Source organism: Eubalaena glacialis, chromosome 10, assembly GCF_028564815.1.
Source record: "Eubalaena glacialis isolate mEubGla1 chromosome 10, mEubGla1.1.hap2.+ XY, whole genome shotgun sequence".
In the NCBI taxonomy this organism is placed as follows: domain Eukaryota; kingdom Metazoa; phylum Chordata; class Mammalia; order Artiodactyla; family Balaenidae; genus Eubalaena; species Eubalaena glacialis.
In genome coordinates this window covers 67,866,568-67,892,746 of record NC_083725.1, presented here as the reverse complement: position 1 = coordinate 67,892,746, position 26,179 = coordinate 67,866,568, and the positions used below count along the sequence as shown (strand labels likewise).

At 51.9% G+C, this 26,179-nt stretch overlaps 1 protein-coding gene across 5 annotated transcripts in view; it reads right to left on the bottom strand.

Annotated features, from left to right (window-relative positions):
• Positions 1–26,179, bottom strand: part of ARRB1 (arrestin beta 1) — a 72,998-nt gene that overhangs the window by 7,474 nt on the left and 39,345 nt on the right. For 2 of the 5 annotated variants that reach the window (XM_061204127.1, XM_061204128.1), the window contains exons 2-12: positions 21,426–21,569; positions 13,939–13,969; positions 12,122–12,182; positions 9,029–9,073; positions 8,082–8,278; positions 6,675–6,734; positions 5,814–5,881; positions 3,499–3,634; positions 2,547–2,631; positions 1,725–1,797; positions 600–737 (exon numbers count right to left, since the gene is read on the bottom strand). In XM_061204127.1, coding sequence (XP_061060110.1) covers positions 600–737; positions 1,725–1,797; positions 2,547–2,631; positions 3,499–3,634; positions 5,814–5,881; positions 6,675–6,734; positions 8,082–8,278; positions 9,029–9,073; positions 12,122–12,182; positions 13,939–13,969; positions 21,426–21,569 — 1,038 coding nt within the window. Of the gene's footprint in view, positions 1–599; positions 738–1,724; positions 1,798–2,546; positions 2,632–3,498; positions 3,635–5,813; positions 5,882–6,674; positions 6,735–8,081; positions 8,279–9,028; positions 9,074–12,121; positions 12,183–13,938; positions 13,970–16,949; positions 17,176–21,425; positions 21,570–26,179 lie in introns of those variants that run through there. The other 3 variants (XM_061204130.1, XM_061204131.1, XM_061204129.1) reach the window with 2 other exon arrangements.

Below are 26,179 nucleotides of genomic sequence, written 5' to 3'. Positions count from 1 at the left end.
CACTAGAGGAGGGTGGCCTCAGAGAGTCAGTGGTGACCATGGGACAGGAGTGACCCTATGTTATGGCCCTGGGATCTCTGCCCTCCGGGCACACCCGCACGTGTGGTTTAGCCCAGCTCACCACCCTCAACTCTCCAGACTCCCCAGGCCTGTCCTGATTCATCCTCTCCTGCTAGGACCCTTCCAGAAGCCACTCCCTTCCTTCCTTCCTTCCTTCCTTCCAGCCTTGCTCTGCCTCAGGGTCACACTCCATCCAACAGAAGACATGACATCAGAAGCTCCTGCCTCTTGCACGAAGCCTTTCCAGGTTGCCCTCCCCTAGGCAAGCCAGCAGAGCCCAGCACTGACTACGAGAGGCTGGTCGAGAGGTCCATCTTGCTCTCTGGGGCACCCCTGGATAGGGGTGGGATTGGGGACAGCTTCTCTGGCAGTTCAAGCTCATGAGGACAGGCCCTGGACAACGCTTGGGGAGAGGGTAGCCTGAGCCCACGCTGGCACTGGTGGGACCAAGGTGGGTGTGGACCCGTCTGGGAGAAGGGCAGGGGAGCCGGGGGAGGGGGCGCATCCCAGAGCCGGGACTGGGGAGGGTGGGTCCTCACAGGGTGCTGGAGGCCAGGTTCGTGTCCTCATGTTTGAGCTTCCCGTCCAGGGCAAGGCCCCGCTTCTCTCGGTTGTTGGCCAGGAAGGGGGTCAGCGTGTAGACCTTGCAGAATGTCGAGCTGGGCGCCACTGTGTCACTGGGAAGAAGGGGGACCGATGTAGAGATGCCCCCTAGAGCCAACCCCAGCCCAGCCAGGTCACAGAGCCCGGCCCTGCTCCAAGTCGCCCTCCCCCATGAAGGGGCCACATGGGCCAGGCCCAGCTCTGGCAGGGAGGCCACTGCCACCCAAAAGGGGCACATCTCTGCTCCACATGCAAACAGCAGTGACTCTGGGGTGATCCAACAACTTCATTCTTGGTTTGTAAGCAGCTGCAAGGTTTTAAAAATTCAATGTACTGCTTGGCCCTGTGCTGTTTGGCTAGGATAATTTTTTAGTGGAGACAGCATGGACTTTTTCTTTCCCTAACATATTATTATGAAAGAATTTCAAACATACAGGAAAACTGAAAGAATTGTGCAGTGAACACCCATATACCCACCCCCTAGGTTCTACAGTGAAGACCTTATTTGCTTTATCTCATCTCCATCCATCATGTGTAAGGTGTTTGGATTGCTCAGTTTTGACCTGCTTTTGCTCCATCCGCCATCCCCCTTCTCAACAACGAGCGAGCTGGGGTGCAGCAAGCCTCGGAGTCAGAAGAGCCCCAGCTCTGCCGCTGGCCAGCCCCGTGAGGCTGAGCAAGTCACATCTCTCTGGCCCCATTTCCTTCCCTACGTACTGGGGTCAGCAGCAACCCGAACTCAGAGGGCTTTGTGCAATCTAGGTTTCCAGTACAGTGTAATTATTCTCTTCCCTCCATAACCCCAGTCCTCTTAGATTCACTACCTCTTATTTTGTCATTCTAGTTTTAGTGGGTCTTTTCCCTGACTGTAGCATGCATTTCCTTATAGCTAAACCAAGTGGATGGTTTCTAAAAGGCTGTTCAGGGTCATTTACACTGAGCGGCAAGGAAATCTGAGGCCAGGCCCTCTGCCAGGTGGAGAAGAGCCACCTGGACCTGTGACCAGACCTAGGGCTTCTCTTTTCCCCCCCACGTCCAAAGCTGGCCTTGTGCTCACTTACTCAGCCTCTTCCATGGCCACGGGGCACTTGTACTGAGCTGTGTTGAAAAGGCAGATGTCTGCATATTGGCGCACTGGGGAGGAAGAGGGAAACAAGGTGGGGTGAGCCAGGAGTCCCAGGCTCCCCGAGTTGGGGATGTTCAGCCCCAGGCAACAGCCAGTCCACCAGAAGCTTCTGCAGGAGAGGGACCCATCCTCTACATGACAGCTCAAACATGCCCACTCCTTCCATAAACAAAAATCTCCCCCTGAAGGACAGCCCTGGCCAGAACCCAGGGAACCTAAGAGAAGAGGGGGCTTCAATAGTAAACTCATCACCCCGCCAATAAGCAGCCTGTGTTACCAGCCTCAAAAGCCTTACCCGGGCTTCCCTGGTGGCGCAGTGGTTGAGAATCTGCCTGCTAATGCAGGGGACACGGGTTCGAGCCCTGGTCTGGGAAGATCCCACATGCCGCGGAGCAACTAGCCCGTGAGCCACAATTACTGAGCCTGCGCGTCTGGAGCCTGTGCTCCACAACGAGAGGCCGCGATAGTGAGAGGCCAGCGCACCGCGATGAAGAGTGGCACCCCGCTTGCCACAACTGGAGAAAGCCCTCGCACAGAAATGAAGACCCAGCACAGTCATGGATAAATAAATAAATAATTAATTAATTAAAAAAAAAAAAAAAAAAAAAAGCCTTACCCTTTGGCTTAACAGGCCTTGGGCTTCTCTGTGGGCCAGTAGTTATTTACAAGGCTGTTAGTGAGAGGAGAGCCTTCAGCTACCCCAACCCCTGGGAGGAGTCCCCTTGCCGCCCCCTGGGCCGGCCCTCTGCCCGAGTACCTGAGATCTTGATCTTCTTCACTGTCTTGTTGGTGTTGTTGGTGACGTGGACGTTGACACTGATGGGTTCTCCGTGGTAGTAGATCTGGGAGGTGTAAGAAGGGAGAGGGATGGATGGTAAGACTCCAAAGCTTTAGATGACGGGGAGGGAGAAGAGGCCCCACACACATCTCCTGGGGTTCCCCAGGCCTTGGCCACTCTGACATTGGCCCCAAGTTCATCAGCCACTTCCCACTGATGCCACTGGGCATGTTAAACTTAAGTTCCTTTGTGGGACCTTGAAAGATAATTAAGTTAGAAGGTGATACTCCTGTGTTCCACTCCGGGGTTGGTCACCAGAAGTAACGAAGACAGTAATAATAATGGTAATGACGGTGAGAGCGGTGTGACCTTGAACAGGTTATCTAAGCCTCAGTTTCCCCCTCTGTACAATGGAGGGACTGGAGTAGGTGATATATCAAGTCCCTGCCGGCTCTGGATGCCTGGAATTTAGACCCAGGAGGGTCTGGAAGAAGCAGGAGAAAGGTGGGGAAGGGCTGATGCACTCACTGAGGGAACCTGTTCTGAATCCTCATTGAAGAGCCTCAACTTGCATCTTGGCCCAAGCACTTGCCTTCAGCTGCCCCCCAAGAGGGAGAGGAGGTGCTCACACTTCAAAGGGGGACGGGGGTGCAGGGACATGGCCAGGACCCAGGACCCTTCAGGAGGTACGCTGACTTCTGAAGTCGATCGCACCCTTCGAGCTCATGCCCCACCTCTGCCACGCCCTTAGTCCCCAAGAGCCTTCTCCAAATCCTCCAACGGAGGTCTCAGATTCCCTGAGCCCTGTGATCCTTGGGCTGGAGGCAGAAGCTCCCAGCCGAGGCGGCCCGGAGGGCATGAGAGAGCTGGGATCTGAGGCTCCAGCCCTGGGGGAGCAGCCCCCACCCCCTGCCAAGCCCGAGCCTCCTACCTCCTTATCCAGGGAGGCCTCCAGATGCAAGGGCTTATCTGACATGAGGAACTGCCTGGTGGTCTCGGCTGTGGGCTGGGGGCCGGGCCTCTCCGGGGCGTATTGCACCTTCCGGATGACCAGGCGCACAGAATTCCTAGTGGAGATGGGTAGAGCAAAAGATGACCAGAGTCACCTGCCTCCATCTTCTTTCCTTGCGACCCTCACATCCTTCTCTTGCTCAAGAGACTGCCATGGTTCCCATGACCTTGGACTCCAGTCCAAACTGCAGAGTTTGGCATAGGGCCTTGTCACCATCTGGTCCCCCTCCAACCTCCTCCATCCTGTCCCCAGCCTCCTCCACTTCCTCACTATCATTCTCGATGGTCTATCTAGTCCTATTTCTGAAGCTCTGCTTATACTGGGTCCCAGCCTATAACACTCTCTTCCAGCTTCTGCCCTCATTTGCTTCCTTCCTCAAGGCCCAGCCAAACACCTGCTCTACCAGGAAACTCCCTAGATCCGCCCACTCTGATCTTCTCCCGGTCTGAACTCCCACCACATCAGAGGCCGAACCATCCCATGGCAGCACTTTATGTGGATCTGTGTGTTGGTAGCCAGCGGGACGCTAAGAAAGGGACTATTGTTTCACTTCCTGCATCCCTTAAGTCACCTAATAGTGTGAGCTCTTTAAGGACAGAAGTTTTTGGCTAAATTGTTCACTACTGTATTCTCAGTATTTACGACAGTGCCTGCTGCCATATAATAAATACCTGCTAAATATCTATTAAATAAAAATATACACAGGGGACAAGGGCCCCATGAAGAAATGGGGCTGAGAGAGGTGATGGAGTTCAGTGAGGAGGTGTGGATTCAGTCAGGGGGAGTAAAGAGGATAAAGACTCAGTGAGAAGGTGGAGGCCCAGAGATGGGATGGGGCTCAATGAAGGCGATGGGCTCAGGGAGGAAACAAGGACACGAAGATTTGGTGAGGGGATGGGGACTCAGGCAGTCTCCTGACTGTCAGGTGTGCTAGGTATCCCGGCATCCCTCTTTCTCAGATAAGCCACCTCCACTCCCTGAGCTGGATAGCCAGGGTTAAAGTCCTAGCTCTCCCCATACTAACTATATGACCTTGAGTAAATCAACCTCCGTGCCTCAGTCTCCTCATCCGTAAAATGGTGACAACAGCAGGACCCACTTCTTAGGGTTGCTGTGAGGATTGAATTAGTTCATACATGTCCGTCACTTTGAACTGTGTCTGGTGTCTAATAAGCTCTTGATAAGTGATAGTTGCTATATCATTATTAGTAACTCCGGCATGGACTTAAAATGTCCCATTGGTGGTAGGCTGAGAGTGCTGGCTCTCAATGCTGCCTCCTCTTCCCTGCTCTGGTTAGGCCACCTACCACAACCTACAACCCCCTTCCTTTCTCCTGATCTCAGGGCTTAAGAAGAAAAGGGGGACAGAGAAGCAAGGGAGAAGGATCCCATCTCCCCACACACATAAGCTGCCAGGCTGGAGTTGGAGATGTGCAATGCATCCTGCGACCACCAGGTGGCAAACTCAGCCCACTCCCTAAGAGGCTGCAGCGCCCTCAGGAAGCAGGGTGCATCAGAGCTGGGGGCTGAGGCCAGCCTCGCCAGGAGCCAGAGCAGAGCCCGACCCCAGGAGGGGCAGGTGTGAGCACGGGGCTGGGCAGCTTACCCCAGAAGTCAGGGCCAGCTATTTCTGGCTGCTAGCTTGGGCTCTCTGTCTGCCCAGGGCTGTGTCTCTCCAGGAAAATGCTTCCCCTCTCTGACATATGGCTGACCTCCTCCCTCTGCCCTGGGTGGGTTCACGTTCTCCCCTTCCCTGCCTTGTTTAGAAGCCTCCATTGACACCCCCCTAACCCGCCACCAAAACCTCCTGCTGATGGCCTCCCAGGAGAACTGGGAGATGGGGGTCCAAGCTGGCGGGAAACATCTTGCTCACTGTTTAAAACAATCTGATTTTCGTTTTTCGTTTTTTTTCCAAAACAAAATTAAAGGACACGCCATCTGGAGAGGAAGAGATTAGAGGCAGGGAGATAAGGGAAGCGGGTACAGTGGTGCAAAGGAAAAAGCGCTGAGGCCTGAGCCAAGGCAACTGAGCCACCTCCCCCAGGAAGCCCTCACAACCTGCCAGCTTTCCCGAGTGCCCTTTGCAGAGCTGCCAAGGCTGGAACGTGAGGCCCCTCCTCGCACACTTCCAGGCATTGTGACTTCTGTCTTCTTCGGACTTCGGCCCATCCTGTCTCCCTCCCTCTGCCAGCAGGCAGCCCACGCCCAGGCAGGCGGAAGCTGGCCCTTCTCACCGCTTGTGGATCTTCTCCTCCAGGTTCTCGGCGCAGAAGGCTTTCACTTCATAGTCCACACCGCAGGCCTGTGGGGAAGGGTCACTGACCGCAGAGCCTTGGAGAGGACCGGCTCCCGTGAGCACAGCCTGCCCACCCTCTCATTTAACGAGGCCGCTGGATGGGAACACCACGTTCCCACGGCCTGACCCCCCTCGTCTGACTCGGAGCCCTGCGCTCAGCCAGCGGCGGGGCTGCCTCCCCCATCCGACCTTCCCGCAGAGCGGCTCCCTGACCGGGCTCCTCTCCAGACTCCTGCCTGTCTGGGGGGCTGTCCTCATCACTCAGCGAGGCAGCCGCCCAGAAACAACAACAGGCACCTCAGCAGCCCTGTTTAGAGAGCTCCCCCCGACCTCCGGTGCACAGACCCTGCACTAGGCGTACCCCTGCAGCGTCTCACTCCACCCTCCCGACCACACGACGAGGCACATCCTACCACCTCCATTTCGCAGATGAGGAAACGGGCTCAGAGATCTGAGGCCTGGGCCACTCATGGTGTCACTCCTCTCTGAGCCTCAGTTTCCCCACCTGTGAAACAGTGATGACTGCACCTCCACACAGGGTTGTGAGGCCGGCTGGTTTTCCAGAGAACATTCTGCAGACAACACCGAGGCCAGCGAGAGTGACCCTGGGCACACAACTGAGTGATACCATATCTGCTGCCCTGTCTGAAAAGACTGCTTATCTGAGGTGGGATCAGCCTGGCCTAGAGGCAAGGAGGTTTCTACAGGGAGGGTTCCAGCGCCCTCCCAGAGAGAAAGCCAGGGAACTGGAGACACAGTGTCCTGGACCCAGAGAGATGCTCCCTTGGGGGTGACCCACCTTCCCTGTGTCTTCAGGCCCCGGCTGCAACGTCACAGAGCATGGGAGGTTTGGAGGGATCTGTTAAGAGGACGGACAGACCTGTCACATTCACCACTGACCCCTCTGTGTCTCCCACCCCAGGCACCCATACACACATTCATCAGACCAGGGGACCCTGAGGACAGGCCATGTCCCTGCCATCAGACTAGGGAATTCAGGGGACAGACCATGTTTCCCCCATCAGACCATGCCAAGCCACGCCCCATATTAGACCAGAGGCCCCTTCAGTAAAGCCAAGGATTTCAGTGTTTTTCTTTATCTAAGGGTTTAACCCAGCACAGTCCCCACAGGACAAGAGTTGAAAAGGTCTTTCCATGATGTCCACTGTGGTAGGCAGAATAATGGCCCCCCAAAGATGTCCACATCCTAATCTCCAAAACCTGTGATAATGTTACCTTAAATGGCAAAAGGAACTTTACAGTGTGATTCAGTTAAGGATCCTGAGATGGGGAGATTACCCTGGATTATCCAGATGGGCCTTATCACAGGGTCCTTAACAGTGAAAGCAGGAAGCAGAAAAGACAGCATCAGAGTGATGGGATTTGAGAAAGATTGGACCAGCCATTGCTGGCTTTGAAGACGGAGGAGGGGTAGGCTAGGGACCAAAGAGTGTGAGTGGTTTCCAGAAGCAGGAAAAGGCAAGGAAACAGTTTCCCTCCTAGAGCCTCCAGAAAGAATGCAGCCCTGCTGACACTTGATTTTAGCCCCGTGAGATCTGATTTTGATTTCTGACCTCCAGAACTGTAAGATAACACATTCGCGTTTTAATTAGCAGGTTTAATTACTACCAGGTTTGCAATGATTCGTTATAGCAGCCACGAGAAGCTAACGCATCTATAACAGAGAGGATGGCTCTGTATCCTCTCCCCTTCTTTGACCCTCACAGAAAGCCAGGGGATTTCACTGAATCACAGAATCAGAGTCTGAGAAACAGTTAATTTGAAAATCCAGAATCTTGGGGTCTTGGAGGGGAAAGATGGCCGAGCAGGGAAATCCACTACTTGCCATTCTCGTTTGTGAGCTGGGTTGAAGCAGGGCTAGTGGGCAGCCGGTCTGAGGGAGGAGACAGCCTTGTGGTGACCCAGGGGCCAGAAAGGGCTCCTTCTTTCTCTGCAGCAGCCCCCTCGACCCCCCTTTCTCCCACCAATGACCCGGACTCAGGAAGGTCTGGGGAGTAGCGCAGAGGTAAGGGTGATGCCCCTGGCAGTGGCCAGAGACACTTACCAGGCAACGTAAGTGCCAATGCCCTGGTCCCAGCGTACAGTGGGAAACTGGGTGGCATGGAGCTGCTGCCCCAGCTGCCCCCATATGCCTGCCCAGAGGGCTTGCTCTGGAATGGGGCCCCAGGGGCTGGCAGTCTCTGACCTCAAAGGTGAAAGGGTAGGCGTGCTCGCCCAGCTTCTTGATGAGGCGCTCCTGCAGCCGAGTCAGGGGCTTCTTGTCCTCAGGGGCTGGCGGGAAGGACTGCACGTTGGCCACAAACAGGTCCTTGCGAAAGGTCAGGCCCAGGACATCCAGGTCCTCCCGGCCGTAGCGGAAGGCGCAGGTCAGTGTCACATAGACTGTGGGAGCAGGGGGCACTAAGGAGGGGCCTGGGTGGGCAGCACACACGCCCCCCCGAGCGTGAGCCGCAGCCCTGGGACTGGCCCCACTGGAGGCACAGGTCTGTCTCAGAGCTCCTGCGGGGAGGGCTGCACTGCCCTTGGGATGGGGCATCAGGTGCCTGGCCCCTGGGAGGAAGTGGGGCTGACTGCTGGATCGGTTCTGTTCTTCTCCACCCCCACTGCAGCCCAGGGCATGTGTGGAGAGGGTCTGACAGGGTTGATAGAGGCTGGGAAGGAGCACAGTGGGAAAGAGTAGTGGGAGGGGAAACAAGTGCTGGGTGGTATCCGGAAGGCTCAGAGTCTTGTTCCACTCACCCACCCCCTCCTGTCCTCCTGCTGACCTTAGACAATCCCCTGACCTCCCCAGGAATCAATCTTCCCTTCTGTACAATGAGACCCTAACTCCTGCTCTGTTTGCATCCCCAGCCTTGCAACAGTCATGATGGATTGATGTAAAAGGGCTCAGGGCATTAAAAGGCTCTCCCAAAATGGGCACGGGCAGGGCCGCCCCAGGCCAGGGGAGGCCAAGGCACCTGCTCTGACGTTGACTGCAGCTGTCGAGGGAAGTACCAGCGGGGAGGGGCAGGGACAGGCTTGTTGCCTCTCTTACTGCTGACGTTCTGCCTGCGAGTCAGGAAGGCCCTCGGCTGGAGGTCATGGAGGAAAAGGAGGCCCCCTGACAGGCTGGGGGTAAGGGCCACAGCTCACCTCTCCTCTCCTTGAGATACTCAGGATCCACCAGGACCACACCGTCTGGAGGAAGGACAGAGGGTGAGTAGACTTGACCGCTCCAACTTCTGAGCCCCAAACACCAAGTTAAATTTAAACTCAACCATTTGTCTGTCCAAAAGCATCATGAGCGAAATGGGGAGGCCAGCGCCCGGTGGATGGTACCACCATGTCCCCCCTTACGCACCCACCCAGGCTGGCCTGACAGACCCAGCTCATGACTTTGGGCAGGTTATTTAACTTCTGTTTCTTCATCTGTTAGTCAGAATAATAAGATGGGTCCAAAACCCCAATATCAGGTATACTCTGGAATTCAGAAGTTTTGAATTGTAGAAAGGCCATATGGTCCATCTTCCACATATTCTCTAATGTCTTTTGCCAGCTCTGGGGCAGCACCCCTTGTCAAACTTATTAATACCTCTGCAGGGAAAAGTGAATATTTTCACCAAAAGGCTCACTAAGGTATCGGTGGCCTCCCATCAGTTCAGGTCAGGTTTGCCACTAATTGAATTTTGTGTCAAACTCATGAACAGTTTGGGGCTTGCAGAGCTTTTGGATTTGGGATTAACAGATCCTGTAGTACCTACCTCATAGGGCTCCTGTGAGGACAAAATGAGTCAGTATGTGTAAAGTGTTAAGACAGTGCCTGGCACATGTGACACCATGGAGAATGTCCCAAGGCCTGGCCTTGGGAGTACAGAGTCCAGCTGAAGACAAAGGATGTTTTCTCTGCCCAGACCCCAGGATGCCAGAAAGACCGGCTCAGGGGTCACCCCATCACCTGCCCTCCCCAATCTAACCCACAGCCCCCCCACCCCACACTGACCCCCAGAGCTGACCCCTCAGAGGCCACATTAGAAAGTGAGTGCCTGGAGGGCTCCTGGTCCTCTCCCGGTGCTGGGCAGGTCCAAGGGACAGCTGGTCAGGGGGTGCCCACCCCGTGCCCAGAGCCTGACGTGCATCTTCCCTCCTTTTACCGTGGGATTTCCTCTGGGCCTGGGCACCAGGGGCTGAGTGGAAACTCAATGCAGAGGGCATCCCAGCAAGGGCACTCCCCGAACCAGGGGTGTCAGGGAAGACTCCCTGGGGGAGGGGGAGTGGGAGGCAAGTCTTAAGGGCAAGTAAAGGTCATCATTTAGGTGACCAAGGGACAGCCCAAGGTGGGCAGTGGGAAGAGCATGGCTCTGAGGCTTGGGAGAGCAGATCCCGGAGGCGTAGGAGGAAGGAGGGCCGGGCTTGACCTTAAACGTCCTGTCTGTGAGGTCAGGGGGCTCGGACTTGCCCCTGAGTTCGCAGGGTAACCAGGGGTTATAGTTAAACATCGGGAAGACATAATCAGCTCAACGTCGTGAGGGAACAAGATTTTCTCACTGTGGGTCATTTGAGCAACTCTGGACGATGCCCCAGCACTCTCTGGGATCTGCAGGGCCCAGCACAGGGCCTGGCATGAAGCAGGTGCTCTAGGAACACTTGTCAAACAGTTCTCAGGGTGCCTGTGTGTGTTAGGGGAGCCAGATCCCTCCTGCCCCTCTCCCCAGTCCCCGTGACCCCGCTGCTATCCTTAAAGGCCAAGGGGTGTGAACAGCCCTGGCCTCAGACAGCCCGTAGGAAACTTTGCCTTGGAGCAGGCCACAGGCGAACACAGGGATGCTTGCTCCCTGCCTCCAAGTTCAGGGAGGAGATGGAAATGGCAGAGGGGGCAGTGAGCTTCAGAGGACACCAGACAGGGCTGGGGAGAAGAAGTGGGGTGGGATCGTGGTGCTCCAGGCCAGGAAGGGAGGGGCCTGGAGTAGAGCTGGACTCTGCAGCCCACAGCCTGCTCAGGGACCCCAGGGACTCCCCAGGTGTCCTTCCCTAACGTGGGAAAGGCCTTCCTCTCAGCGAGCTGAAACCTGCCACTCTGCTCTCTCTGCTCCCACCTGGGCTCTGGAACCACAAGTCACTCCTGCCCTCTTGGCCCCAGCAAAGCCCGCAGGGATGTGATGACAGGCCACGTTCTCTGTGAATTTTTCCCCAAGCAACACATCCTACTTTCTTCACCTGGACTTGGCCTCATGCAGTTTCCAGGGCCCATCCTCCCAACCTGTCACCTTCTTTGGCCTCACTCGGGTTTGTTCATGTCCCTCTTTAATCATTTAACCTCTCTGGGCCTCAGTGCCCACATTTGTAAAATAGGGGTCATCCTGGGCCTCCCTCCCTCAAACAGTTGTGGGAAGAGGCAATGAGATTGAGGTTCCTTAAGGAGAGCTTTGGTTCTTAGAATCCCAACCGGGGGTGATTCTGCCCCACAAGGGGATATTCGCAAGGTCTAACAACATTTTTGACTGTCATACTGGGATGGGGGGACTGCTGGTGTCTAAAGGGTAGAGGCCAGGAAGGCCGCTAAGCATCCTTCAACGGAGAGGATGGCCCCCGCCAGCAAAGAATTATCCAATCCAAAATGTCAAGAGTGCTGAGGCTGAGAAACCCTGAACAAGAAAAAGTCCTCGGAAGGTGCCTTCAGCCACAGCCCAACCTCCGGTAAGAACCCCATGTCAGCGAGGACAGCCTCCATTTCACAAGCCCCTAGGTTTTCCTTCCACCTCCCACCCTTTGCCATTAGGAGGGAGCAGAACAAAGGTTCTGCGAAGCCAGACTGCCTGGGTTTGAATCCAGGCTCCTCGATCTACTAGCTCTGTGACCTGGAGGAAGTCACGTAACCTCCCTGTGCCCTGTTCTCCTCGGTAAAGCAGGGATGATAATAACAGTAGTTACCCTCAGTGTTGGGTGCATAAGGCGGCTCACGATAAGTGGTGGCTGTTGTCCTCCTCCTCCTCCTCCTCCTCATCAGGACACCTGCCCTGCTTCTTACCGCAATCCTTCCCACAATTTCCTCTCACAGGTCCCTCAGTTGAAGAGGAAAGTAGCTGCTTGGTAAGCTTCTGCTGACTGAACGCACATCCTGTTCTTGGTACCAGGCCCCTCTGGAGACCTGAAGGCTATTCCTGGGCAGCTTCAACACGCTCTTCTCTGGAAGGAGCCAGGCCAGCCCTGCCTCCCCCCTCCCTCCCTCTCTGGCCTCCAGGGACTCACCCACGGGGTCCACGAGGTCGATGTGGTCCACAAAGTCCCGCTTTCCCAGATAGACGGTGAGCTGGGGAGGAGAGGCACAGAGAGTGTTAGCAGCTGTGGGCCCCCGCCCTGGAGGAAACCCTGGGAGCTGCCCCTGAAACCCCTGGACCCAACCCTAGCCCTTATCAAAATCCTAACTGGACTTGGACCTGAGCCCCAGTCTTAATACTAACAAGCCCTTGTATAATTTTTAAAGCACCCGTTCATCCCAAAACCCTGTGAAGAAGTTGTTATTGTTCCCATTTAGCAGATGAGGACACTGAGGCCTGCAGGGATCTTCATGCCAAGCACCAATGAGGGTGGAGTGGCAGCAGCAAAGGAGTCTGCTGAGAGGGGGTGCTGGGCGCATCTCTGAGAGGACGGGGGGACCTAGAGCAGGGCCAGCGGCGCCGAGAGGGTGCTCTGAACACTGAGCTCTGTGCCCTTCACTGCTCCTGGCCTCTGTGAAGCCTGCAGAGATCCACTCGAAGGAGGACTTGTTTTCCGAGGCAGTGAGTGCCCCACTCGGTAACCAGTCTTCAGGGAAGAACCAACCCCAGAGCTAGAATCCAGAGTGTCATCCTGGATGCTTCCTACTCCTCCACAATCCCTAAATCCTGACGAGTCTCCCTCCATCAGATTTCTCCATCCTCACAGCCACCCTTGGCTGGACTACATACCAGCCGCTCGATGGTCTGCTGTCTGGAGCCTCCCATACTTCGGACCTTTCTCCCCTCCTTAGCCACACTGGTCATCCTAAAATGCAAATCTAACCATGGTAGTCTGGTTTGAAAACCCTCTAATGGTTCCTCAGTGCCCAGAGGTAAATGACAAATGAGTTTCATTCCAAATGCCAACTCTGATTGATTGGTAGGGGCTGCCTGGGGCCCTGGGTTGAGAAGAATCCAAGATGGAATATGGGCTCAGCAGGAAAGGGTGAACAGTGATTGGTGATGTCTGCTGTGGGCTCAGAAGGGAGACGTGGGTGCACACATGGTGCTATCTGCCAGCCCAGGCCAGAAGTCCAAGCTCCTAAGCCCGGCCACCTCCCCCTCTCAGCTCCCGCTCCCTCTGCCTCCCTCTTGGCACCCAGACTCCCTACAACTTATGTTCACGCCTTGCATGCCCTTTTCCACCTTGCCTTGCCTGGGAATGCATCTTTCCTCACGGAAGCCATCCCTGACCACCCAGGCTGGGTCTGCAGCTATACTTGCCACTTTATATTGAAATTACCAGTTTCTGTGTCTACCTCCCCCATCTGGCTGTGAGGGGCACGGGCTGTGCCTTATTTATCTCAGTACACCCTACCCCGATTCCCACTGGCTCAGCCTAGACCTGACACGGAATGATGTCAGTAATATGTGCTGAACTGAGAGGAAAGCAGGATGGAGCCTGGGGCCGTATCAAGAAAGAGAACAGGGCAGGCACTGGGAGCTGCCCCGGATAACAGGGTTCAGTAGAGAGGTTCCAGGGGCCGCTCATGCCGGAGGACTCAGCTCCCCTGAGGCCCTTGGCACTTGCTCTAATTATTGCACTCACAGTGCAGCCTCTCCGTCATAGGTCATGCCTCCCCACACCCGGGCAGGGGCTCCCTAAAGTCCAGGAGAGTTGTAGTGCCCCCCTGAGACAGAAAGTTTGCTGACAGGGCCCCTCTCCTTGTAGTCGAGGGCTCCTAAGGACAGGGCTGTGTCTCTCCCTCAGACAGGGTGTGCAGGTCCTTCGCGGCAGTAAAGATGCCCGAAGAGAGGATGAGAGTTTGAGGACAGAGAGGAGCCGGGGTGCAGCTGCTACAGACTCACCTTTCCATTGGGGCTCGCCTTCTTGAACACCCTGGGGAGAGAAAGAGTGGGAAGGCCAGGTTAGCATATCCCGCCCAGGGGTAGGCTCCTGCAGGCCATCCCTCAGCAGGACCAGAACAAGGGGCCTGGAGTGACTTGCAGGCACCATCCAAGCGCTGGGAGCCAGAACAGTGCCTGGCATGATCAGATCTCACTGTCTTCCACTGCCATCCCCACCTGAGACGCCATGCTTGCCTTTATAGGTCCCCTGGGCTCCCTTGACAGCCCCCTCGGTCTGTTCCTCACCCAGCAGGCGGAGGGAGTCTTCCAAGATAGGTCAGACCTTGCCACTCATTTGCTCAAAGTCCTCCCAGCTCACGCAGAGGCACGGCCTTGTGTGTGTGGTTTTCCCTCCCCCTTTACCTCCCAGCTTCACCTCCCCCTACTCTCCCCCATCCTCCAGCCGCAAGCCTGCTTGCCTTTCCTCCAACACACCAGGGTGGTCCCTGCCTCAACAGTCCCTTCCCTGGTACGTTCTCCCCGCATAGATCCGCTTGCCCAGCCCCGCGCTTTATACGATGAAGCTTCACCCTGTGCCTACCCAGTGGTCCCAGTCCTCTCACTGTACTTTCCCTTTTTCCACAGCACTCACCACTTCCTAACCCACTACATAACTGACTCTCGGATTACATTTATGCCTGTCTACTCTGCTAACGTCATCTTCACGAGGGCAGGGATCTTTGTCTCTCTCGTCCACTGATGCGTCCCAAGCACCTAGAACGGCACATCTAGCAGGTGTTTAACAAATCTGTGTTAATGAATGGTAGGCAGCCAGCACTTAATAAATATTATTTGAGAGGGTGAATGAATGAATAACTGAAGGAATCAACTGAGGAACTAAGGCCAGGAAGGGAGGGGATGTGTCCATGGCCACACAGCAGAGCACGGATGCGGGGTCAGGCAGAGGCATGGTCCCTGACTCCCGTAAAATGCTCCCTCTGCCTTCCAGAGCACACCCTGGTCCCCAGCAGCTCCTCCTGCTGTCTCCCTGCAGCTGGTCTGGGAGCCTGAGGCCCCTCACCTATCCCCCATCATCCAGCCCCAGAACTGCTCAGAGCAATGTTGGGAGGGACAGAAGAAAGGTAGAGACGGAGACCCAGAGGCAGAGAAGGTATTGGAGGAGGGAGGGTAGGGAGGGAGGGAGAGGAGAGGGATGCTGGCCCTGGAGATGTGACAATAAAGGATGGAATGAGAGATGATAAAACAAACAAACAAGAGAGGGAGAGAGAGACAGTCACAAACAGAGAGAAATGGAGCAGACACAGAGCAACAGAGCAGACCTGTATGCGCTGAGAGCGATACAGGCAGCCCAAATCCTGGAGGGGCAGGAGGTCCAGCAGGCATCCAGGGCAAGGGGGGTGAGGCCCACAGTGTCCCAGCGACAGCAGGTCCTCCCAGAAGGGGAGTGGGGTGGTGGCTCTGTGCTGCCTCCATAGCACCCCCCATCACTCCCACCCCTTACTTTTGGGGCCCAAGGGACCACTGATGGGTCTGAGCTTGGCTGGCAAATAATAGCCTAGCACATCCCTCCCCCACCTCCCCTAGGAGTTCTGGGTTTTTCTCCTCCTCATAAATATTTATCAGTGTTTGGAGTGTGAAGATGCCACAGTCAGCTGGGGTATAATAATTGCTAAAGTGAGAAAAAAATGCAGGTCACACAATTTGAACTAGCAGCTCCCAAGCTAAGGCTGGACCTGCAGAGGAGACCAGAGAAGTGACAGGCCACAGAGATCCCAGCTGCTTCCAGAAACCTCAGTCCACCCCTCAGGAGCCCCGGGTCTGATGGAAAGGAGAGGCCACAAATGCCTGAGGCCATCCCAGTGACCCCTGAGAGGGACTAGTGGCACCCTGGCCCCAGGAAGCTGGCGCGGGGGCCCAGCTGGGAGTAGTGATAGTCAGAGACAGAGGGAGGGAGGGAAGGAAGTAAGAAGCAACTAACATTTTTAAAAAGTAGGAACTAGCATTTGTTGAGTACCCAATTAATTATTTCTCATAACAGCACCGTGAAATGAGCATTGTAACCCTCATTTTACAGATAATGAACTCGAGGTTCAAAGAGATGTAGTAATTTTCCCAGAAACATACAGCAAGCAAGGGGCTAATAAGTCAGAATTCAGACCCAGTTCTGTCCGTCTGCCTCCAGAGGCTGGTTATTTTCTGTCCAACCCTGCTGCTTTCCTAAAGCAGGTGTTTTTATCAACGTCAGGAATAACAGAAAAGAGGGGAAATGAGGACAGGAGTTGGGGGAAGAAATGAAAGGGTGAGGAAGGAGCAAGAAGGAGAGTAAGCGTGATGAGGGGCAGGAAGCACGGCCAGCCCAGCCGTGGGAGATGGCCCGCTGCTAACTCAACCAGCCGCCGGGCCACCTCCTCAGGAAGCTGGACGCTGATGGCTTCCTCAGACAACAACAACAGCTGCCGGCGCCCTCCAGGCTTGTACGCCCTCAGCATGTCTCAGTATTTTTCCCAGAACACTGTTGTTGATCCTTCCACAATCCCATTTCAGAGATGAGAAAACTGAGGCTCAAAGAGGTGAATTATGGCTGCCTGTCTCCAGAGCCCATGTCCTTTCCACTCTGTCCCACAGCCAAACGGTCCCTGAAACAACTCCACTGGCTTCCTTACCACAATGCTGTCAGAAAAAAGGCCCCTGTAGGGGTGCTTCCAGGTCACCGGGACCCCCACCTGTGCAGGACCTCAGAGATGGCTTCTGCCTGTCCACTTTGAAGAGCAAGCACAAACACACAAAACTGAGTAAAAACCAAACTCCAGACTGTGGGATGGCTGGGTTTAGTTCATCCCCAAGTCCCGTTTGTACCCCATAAGCCTGATCCTCAGAGCCAAAGCTGGGTCCCATGCAAGAGATACCGCTGGTGTTCTAGCTGATTAAGACTCTCTGGAGATAAGGAACAGAAACCCACCTAACAGAGCTCAAGAAAAGGAGAGGGTATGATAAGGAGGCAAAAATCTCACGGGAAGGATATGCAGGCAGGACGCACGGGGGCTGGAGCCAGGAACGGGGAAGCCATCAGCCTCTCAGGCGGCTGCTCTCTCTCTCCACCTCTCTCCCTGGGGCTGCATGTTCTCCCGGCTGCACTGCTCTCTGTGCGGCTGCTACATTGTCTTTGTGGACCAACTCTCCGCTTACTCAGGGCTTTTCTGCCCCTCCATCATTTTGGCTTGCATGTGGCTCTCACTCCGACCCTATTTCTACTCTGCCTCTGCTCAGCTTCCCACGGTTAACTGGCTGAATGGCCCAATTCCAAATCCCCAGGAGAGAAATTTCATTGGTCAGTTTTGGTCAGGTGTCCGATGCCTGGGCCAATCAGCTAGGCTTAGGGTGTGTCATGTGGTCCATCAGGCATGGGCAGAGGAGGGTCTGTAGAGCAGTGTTTTTCAACCCAGGGGTCACAACCCATTAGTTGACAATGAAATCAACTTATAGAGTTGCCACCAGCACTTTGTTGTTGTTGTTTTTTAATGGAATAGAATAAAAGATACAAGCATCAGGTGCAGATGGCAAAGGTATAGTACATACTACTATATTTACCAATATTCTATTGCCCTCTAAGGCTGGGCATATGGGTGGATCAAATTTCTCCAGTCCTATGAAGTTAGTTGTGCCCATGCAGCTTGCTCTGGCCAAGGAAACGTGAGTAGAAGTGCCGTATGTCACTTCCGGGCAGAAGCATTTAAGGGCTGGTGCATGATTCCCCATGCTGTTTATATTAGTCTTCTATGGAGGCTATAACAAAGGGTCACAAACTTAGTGGCTTAAAACAACATAAATGTATTATCTGGCAGTTCTGTAGTTCAGAAGTTAAAAATGTACCTCACTAGGTTAAAAATCAAGATGTTAGCAGGGCTGCGTTCCTTTCCAGAGGCTCTAGGGGTAAATCTGTTTCCTTGCCCTTTCCACCCACATTCCATGTCTCAAGGTCTCTTCCTCCATCTTCATAGCCAGCAACAGCAGGTTGGGTTCTCATCACATTGCATCGCTCTGACCTCCTCTTCTGCCTCCCTCTTCCACTTTTAAAGACCTTTATGAATACATGTAGCTCCCTATTTTAAGATCAACTGATTTTAGGAACCTTAATTCCATCTGCAACTATAATTCCCCTTTGCCATGTGATATAACATATTCAAAGGTTCCACGGATTAAGACGTAGACATTGTTGGGGGGCCATTCTTCTGCCTACCACACGCTCTTGCCTCTATCACTGAAACCAGCAATGATCTGGATGGGAAAGCCTTCAGAGACCGAAATCCCAGGGCTCTCCTGCTAGATGATAGACATGTAGCATGAGAGAGAAAGAAAGCTCTTGAGCCACTGAGATTTGGGGATTGTTTGTAACTGCAGCAGACCAGCTTCTCCTGGCTAATAGAAAAAGTAAATATTATTTAGTAAAACTTTCTTTTCAGATGAACTGAGTTACAATGTAAAATGAATATCATGCTGCAAATTTTTAACTGTTTAAAATCCACTGTTCTAGAGAACATGCCTAAAACAAACATGCTGTATCAGTGTCTGTGCAGCCTGTTGGATCCTATTTTCTGATTCTGCTGCTTTTCTGTGTGCCACCAGTCCTCCCAATGTCCCTTTGTGCCTATAGGGAGAGGCCTATATCATGAGGGACCCAGAACAAAGTACCTGCCTAGATAGATTATCCAACAACCAAGAGTTTATAATTTTGTATAGTACAGCCAAACAATGGAATAATACTACATAGCATTGAAATTATGTTTGCATCTTTCATAACACAGGGAAATGCCTATGATAGAATATTAAGCAGAATAAATCAGGAATCAAAACAGTATGTTTGGCATGAGCTCAACTTTATACTCAATAAATACCCAAAAGAAAGAAGGAGAAGACAAGGTTGTTAATATGGCAATACTCCTCAAACTGATCTATGAATTCAGTGCAATCCCTATCAAAAATCCCAGCTGGATTTTTGGCATTAATTGACAGGCTGATCATAAAATTCATATGGAAATGTAATAGCCAAAACAATCTTGAAAAAAAAAAAAAAGAACAAAGTTGGAGGACTCAGACTTCCCAAATTCAAAACTTACTACAAAGCTACAGTAATCAAGAATGTGTGATCCTGGCATAAAGATAGACATAGAGATCAATGGAACAAAATTGAGAGTCCAGAAATAAACCCATATATTTACAGTCAATTGATTTTTAACAAGGGAACCAAGACAAGTCTTTGGAAATAGTCTTTTCAGCAAATGAATCTTGGACAACTGGATATCCATACGCAAAAGAATGAAGTCAGACACCCTCCACCTCACACCATATACAAAAATTAACTCAAAATGTACCAAAGATCTAAATGTAAGAGCTACAACTATAAAACTCTTAGAAGAAAACATAAGTGTAAATCTACATGACCTTGGATAAGGCAATGGTTTCTTAGATATGACACCAAAAGCACAGGCAACTAAAGGAAAAAGTAGATAAATTGCACTTTATCAAAATTAAAAACTTCGGAGCTTCAAAAGTCACTATCAAGAAAGTAAAAAGACAATCCACAAAATGGAGCAAATATTTTCAAATCATGTATCTAATAAGAGTCTAGTATCCAGGATATATAAAGACCCTATTACGATTCAACAACAAACAGGCAAATAACTCAATTAAAAACAAGCAATGAATTTGAATAGCCATTTCTTCAAAGAAGATATACAAGTGACCAATAAGCACATGAAAAGATCACTAGTCATGGGTGAAATGCAAATTAAAGCCACAATGAGGGGAATTCCCTGGCCGTCCAGTGGTTAGGACTCTGCTTTCACTGCCAAGGGCCTGGGTTCAATCCCTGGTCGGGAAACTAAGATCCCACAAGCCGATTGGTGTGGCAGGGCGGGGGGAGCCACAGTGAGATATTTCACACCCACTAGGATAGCTATAGTGAAAAAGAAGGACAGGGACTTCCCTGGTGGTGCAGTGATTAAGAATCTGCCTGCCAATGCAGGGGACACGGGTTCGAGCCCTGGTCCAGGAAGATTCCACATGACGCGGAGCAACTAAGCCCGTGCGCCACAACTACTGCGCGAGCCCGCGAGCCACAACTAGAGCCCATGTGCCACAACTACTGAAGCCCGCGTGCCTAGAGCCCGTGCTCCGCAACAAGAGAAGCCACTGCAATGAGAAGCCCACGCACCGCAATGAAGAGTAGCCCCCATTTGCTGCAACTAGAGAAAGCCCGCGCGCAGCAACGAAGATCCCACGCAGCCAAAAACAAACAAATAAGTAAATAAAATTTTTTAAAAAAAAGAAAAAGAAGAACAATAACAAGTGTTATCAAGGATGTGGAGAAACAGGAACCCTCATACATTGCTAGTGGTAATGTAAAGCAGTGCAGTCACTTTGCCAAACAGTCTGGCAGTCCCTCTAAACATCAAACATAGAGTTAACATATGACCCAGCAATTCCATTCCTAGGTAGATACCCAAGAGAACTGAAAACGATGTCCACACAAAAACTTGTACATAAATGTTCATAGTGGCATTATTCATAACAGTCATAAAAAGTGAAAAAAATGTCCATCAGTTGATGAATGTATTTTTTTTAAATGCGGCATATACATTCAATGGAATATTATTCAACCATAAAAAGGGATGAAGCACTGATTCATGCTACAACATGGATGAACCTCGAAAGTATTATATTAAGTGAAAGAAGCTGGACACAAAAAGCCATATATTGTGTGATTCCATTTATATGAAATGTCCAGAATAGGCAACTACATAGAAACAGAAAGCAGATCAGTGGTTGCCAGGGGCTGGTGGGAGGGGGAAATGGGAAGTGATTGCTAATGGGGTGATGAAAATATTCTGGAATTAGATAGTGGTGATGGTTATACAACCTTGTGAAAATACTAAAAAACACTAAAACTGCTAATATTATGGTATGTAAATGATATCTCAGTTTTAAAAACTAAAACTAAAAACAATCCCAAAAAATGAATGAAAGGAAAGGAAATGTGCCTAAATGTTAACAGGGGTTGAAGGAAACTCCGTCCACCCACCCACTCATTCCTTTATATCCCTTATTTTTCCATGTTGTACAATGAGCACAAATTACTTCATAAAGATGCCAGGGCTTCCCTAACAAGGTATGTCTCAAGTCTTAGTGAAAAAAATATTGTAAGCACAGTAGAGAAAATATGGATCCTGTCATTCGGACCCTTTGATGCTAGAATCTCTGATACTGCAATTTTACAATCCAGAGTCCACGTCTCTGTGATTCCTCAGACCCTTCCCCAAGCCTGCTGTGTCAACTGCTAGGACTGCGTGCTGTGTCTTCTGCTCAGCACTCTTTCTCCAGGAAGCTTTCCTTGACTCCCCCCAAGTCTGGATTAGACGCCCCCCAACTCCCACACCCAGTGTGTCTCCATCACAACATTTACCACACTTTGTAAAAGTCTGTTTACTCACCCTCTGCTTCTCTTCCGTAACTTATATGAGAGTAGAGATCTTATTTGTATTTTTGACACTGGATCCCTGGGGCACAGCACGGTGCCTGGGCCACAGTAGGTGCTCAGTAAATAAAAACAGGTGGAATGCTGTTGAATGAATGCCCTAAGAGAGAATTAGTCAATAGTGAGGATGGATGAAGTTTAAAAAGATGGTGGGGATGGTCCTTTGCTCTGGGTGAGTGGACTCCAGGGATTTCTTCTTCTACCTATGCTTCTCTTTGGCTGTCAGGATCAATAGGCACTGGGCTTAGAAAATACTTCATAGGGGCAGGGTCCCAGCCACCATCAGGCTGAGCCAGGTATACAACTGATACACCCACACGGGCCTCTGCTCAGCTTTGACCAATGACTCTCCCATTTATCATTCACTTACCGAGTAAACATTCACACACTCCTACCACCGCCAGGCTCTGCGGGCACTAAGATGAATAATTCATAGTTCCTGCTGACAAAAAACCACGGTATAGCCAAGTGAGAGAAACCCACCAACCACGTCGGTCACCGTGCATTAAGCTTTCCCTATAATCCAAGTGCTGTGCTAAGAACTTCACACACATTAAGATAGTATATTATGCCATCTAAACATTCGCATTTTTCAAAGGAGAAAGCTGAGATTCAGAGACCCTGAATAACTTAATCAAAGTCTCAAAGCCAGCATCAGAAAACTCATACAGGAGATGAAGCCCATGAATGGGCCGCCTATGGGAAATCATTTAGCCAAACATGTTTTACTCAGCATCAGAAAACTCATCTTGTAAAGCTTATCCACAAATGCAGATTCACTACCAGTGAATTGAGAGAGCATTGGCAACAATTCAATCCTCTGTGAGCATCAGAAAATTCATGTTAGATAAAAATGCTATGAATACAGTGAATGTGGGGAGACCTTCAGATGTTAAGCTCAATCAACAACAGGAAACTCATCCAGGAGAGAATCCAGGTACCAGTTACTGCTCTAAGTGTGTCATAAATATTTGTTTTTGACAAATATTGTGTCATTTGTTCCTCCAACAACATATGAGGAGGTACTACTATCCCACTTTTGCAGATGAGGAAACTGAGGCACAGAGAGTCTAAGTCATTTGCCCAAGGTCACACAGCTAGTAAGGTGCACAGCTTGATATTGGAACCCAGGCAGTCTAGCTACAGGGATGACACTTTTCACCACTCACAATACTACCTTATAGGTAGGATTGTGTGGTTCTGTCTGAGGGGGTCAGGAAAGGCTTCAAGGGAGGAAGTAGCAATGAGGGGGATCTTGAAGAACACACAGAGGTGGGGAAGGGGTGACAGCACTGCAGGTGGGGGCCTCACAACTGAGTCCACTGTGCGTTTGGGAGACAGTCGGCAATCTGCAGTATGTCCCAAGTGCCTGGGAGGAGCACCAGGGAGGAGGATGGGCCAGAGAAGGTCCACTCACTCCCCTGATAGTCACGGAGCACCTCCATGCCCCAGGCCCTGGGCTAGGTATAAAGGGTCTCGAATGCCAGACTAAGGACCTCAGAAGGCAATGGGGAGCCATAGGCACTTAGAGGGAAGGAGAATGGCCAGGACTGTACCTTGGACACAGAGATGCTGTCACCCCATACCTTTCCCCCATCCCTGCCCCTGATAGCAGTCATAGCTCAGCTGGGTAGGGTGGGGACCTGCAAGGGGGCATTCACCCTCAGGTACACCCGCCCTACATTCTGACCCACTTTCCTGGGTGTGAGAACAGTCATCAGGGAGCCGGGAGGTGTGAGGAGCAGGTAGCTGTGGCAGCAAAGAGGTTTCTAGAGCCCTTATCACACTCTCCCTGGTAGCAGAGTTATTTGTGTGCAGGCTTGTCTGCTCTGCCAGAACTGAACAGCCCTCCCTATGTCAGAACATTGCCTGCCTGTTTACCCACCATTAGTGCACCTGCTTCTTGGGACAGCCCAGGACAGGGGGAGGAGGCAAGAAGACAGGAGACGTCACCCCTGTTTCACAGATTTGGGGAGTATGAGGGATCACAGTGCAGCCTGCTTTATTTCCCAGACGGAGAAATCAATGCCTAAGGGAGAGAAGAATCTTGCACCCGGGCCAGGAAACTAAGGCCCAGAGAGACTCGGGGGTGTGTCCAGTCACAGACTGGGAGGAGAGCCCCAGGCTTCTGGTGCTCCTGTCACACCCCTGCTCAGAATCCTGCACGGCTTCCTTGGGCACAGGCCTGAGGGGTGAGGGGTGGTGGACGGGGGTCTGGCCAAGTCAAGCTCCAGGGCTCCAGACTCCTCACAGGCGTCATCTAGGCAGACAGCAATTGCTCCAGCCTCTTGTCCACATTCATGTGTTCACTTTTCTAGCCATGATCCATATATGTGAAGATTTCCAGGGGGTGCAGAGTGAGGGAGGAGGGGAGCCACCAGGTGGCCATGGACAGAGGGGATAGTTTCTTAAAGGAGCCTGGCCCATTTTCTAGTAACCCACGAAACTGGACATCTGAAATCGAAAGCTAGTAATTTCACCAAGCAGGCTGGCAGCTGGATCCCAAAGAGCCCACAGACTGCACCTGAATGCTCTCCAGCCTTCTCGAGGGTTGAGAGGCAGGAAGGGAAGGGTGCTGGCAGAGGAAACAGTGCAGACGCTGAAGCAAGCAGATCCCGCCTGAGTCCTGTGTGACCTTGAGTTTTGCTTCCTCTCTGAGGCATACTTTCCATCATCTGGAAAGTGGGGTTGATATCTACCCCATAGGTGAAGGCATATATAAAGGCTTGGTACCTAGTAGGGAATGATAGAGGGAAGCAGACATCATTGGTACTGTAATTATTATTGCTATTATCCTCATTCCCTGAGCCAACACTCTGCCTTCCCTCCAGCGCCCAGGGGAGGGTTCTTGCCCAGCTGTCCCTCAGGTGGGAGGGGATGGTTATATTAACTCCACTGGACACAAACAAGTTTTTTAGCTGTCTGTCTCTCTCTCAGTCTTGGGTAGAAAACAGCAGTTTATGATATTCTCTTCCTAGTTTAGACCCTCACATTCCAGAAATCTCCAGGGACATGCCCTGTTACTCCCTCTTTCTGTAATAGCCTTTCTATCGGTTCTCCCACTGCAATCCCTCCCATCCTTCCTTCCCAATGTCACTTCATCCAAGAAGCCTTCCCTGACTGCTTCAGCTTAAAGTGTCCTTGCCCTGACCCCTTCCTCCTTCCCTCTCTCCATCCACCTTTGCTACTCCCCTCCTTGCTTTTCTTCCTTTTTTTCCAATCTCTGGGCTTGACACTGTTCTTACCTCCAGAAGATAGAGGCCCCTGTGCCCTGTCACCAGGACACCTGCACTCTGGAGCAGGGAGAGAGAGAGACACTCCACAAATAAACAAAACCCTCCCTCAGAAGCACAGCAGGAGGGTGGGATGATACGATGTATGATGTGCCCAGCTCAGCTTCAGGCACACAATAGCCACCCACACATGCACTTCTCCCTTCCTCGCCTCTATTCTGCCCCATGTCCCCTCAGCATCCACACGAGCCTGCACATCTCTGCTCCCCAGTGGATGGCGTGGAGTGAAATACTGACAAGCTCCAGAGAGCAGGAACCCTGTCTTCCTTCAGTCATCTTCCTTGGTATATAGTGGGTACTTAGTAAATATTTCGAATGAATGAATAAATGAATAAACAAGGGCCAAACCCTGAGCTTGAAGATGGGGAAAAATAGGACTTGGGCCAAGAGGCGAATCAGAGGCGGGCCGCCTGGCCGCCAGGATAAGACACGGGTGTGTGCAGCCTCAGCAGGAGCACATTACACACAGGGCAGCCCCAGACACGTGGCAGCCATGCTTTCCCCAGTGGGAAGACTTTATTTAAAGTTTTACTTGCTTGGGTGTTTGTGTGTGTGTGTCTGTGTGTATGGTTTTTTTGTTTTTGTTTTTGCCAATTTGCACGTATAAACTTTTAGGGATACAGAAGAACATATAATAAAATAAGATATTAATTCAGAAGTGTTACTTTTTTCTCCATTGTCACATTTCATAAAATATCAGAACAGATCAGTAGGGCAGTGCATCTCCAACTCTGCTTCAACCACTCTGGGGACCAGTCAGGGGCTGAGAGCCCTCTGTGGTCGGGAGCTCTGTCCAGATTGAAAGGTATGGCCTAGGGTAGTGGCTCTTTCTTGAGAAAGAATTTTGGGGAGAAAAACCCACGTCTTATATTTAGCTAGATACAGTGCCCATGATGTGCTGGAGCTGGCTTGTACAGGCTCATAGAGCCGACTGTCACACTTGTAGGAATTTTGTGAGCTAGTTGTTAAACACAGCCATTGCCAATGGCTCTCTACTGGGGGTGAAATGGCTGTCTACTGGGGTAAATCAGCCCCCTGGGGGACATTTGGCAATGTCTAGAGACATTTGCGTGATCATGACTTGGGGGAGGGGTGCTACTGGCATCTAGTGGGCGGAGGTCACGGGTGCTGCCTGCACAATGTGTAGGCCGGCCCCCTCCCTGCTCCCAACAAAAAACCTCGAGCCCAAATGTTAACAGTGCTGATGGTGAGAAATCCTGATCCAAAATTACAATTAAATAAATTATATTAAAAACAAAGGGAGGGGGACTTCCCTGGTGGCGCAGTGGTTAAGAATCCGCCTGCCAATGCAGGGGACACGGGTTTGAGCCCTGGTCCGGGAAGATCCCACATGCTGAAGAGCAACTAAGCCCATGCGCCACAACTGCTGAGCCTGTGCTCTAGAGCCTGCGAGCCA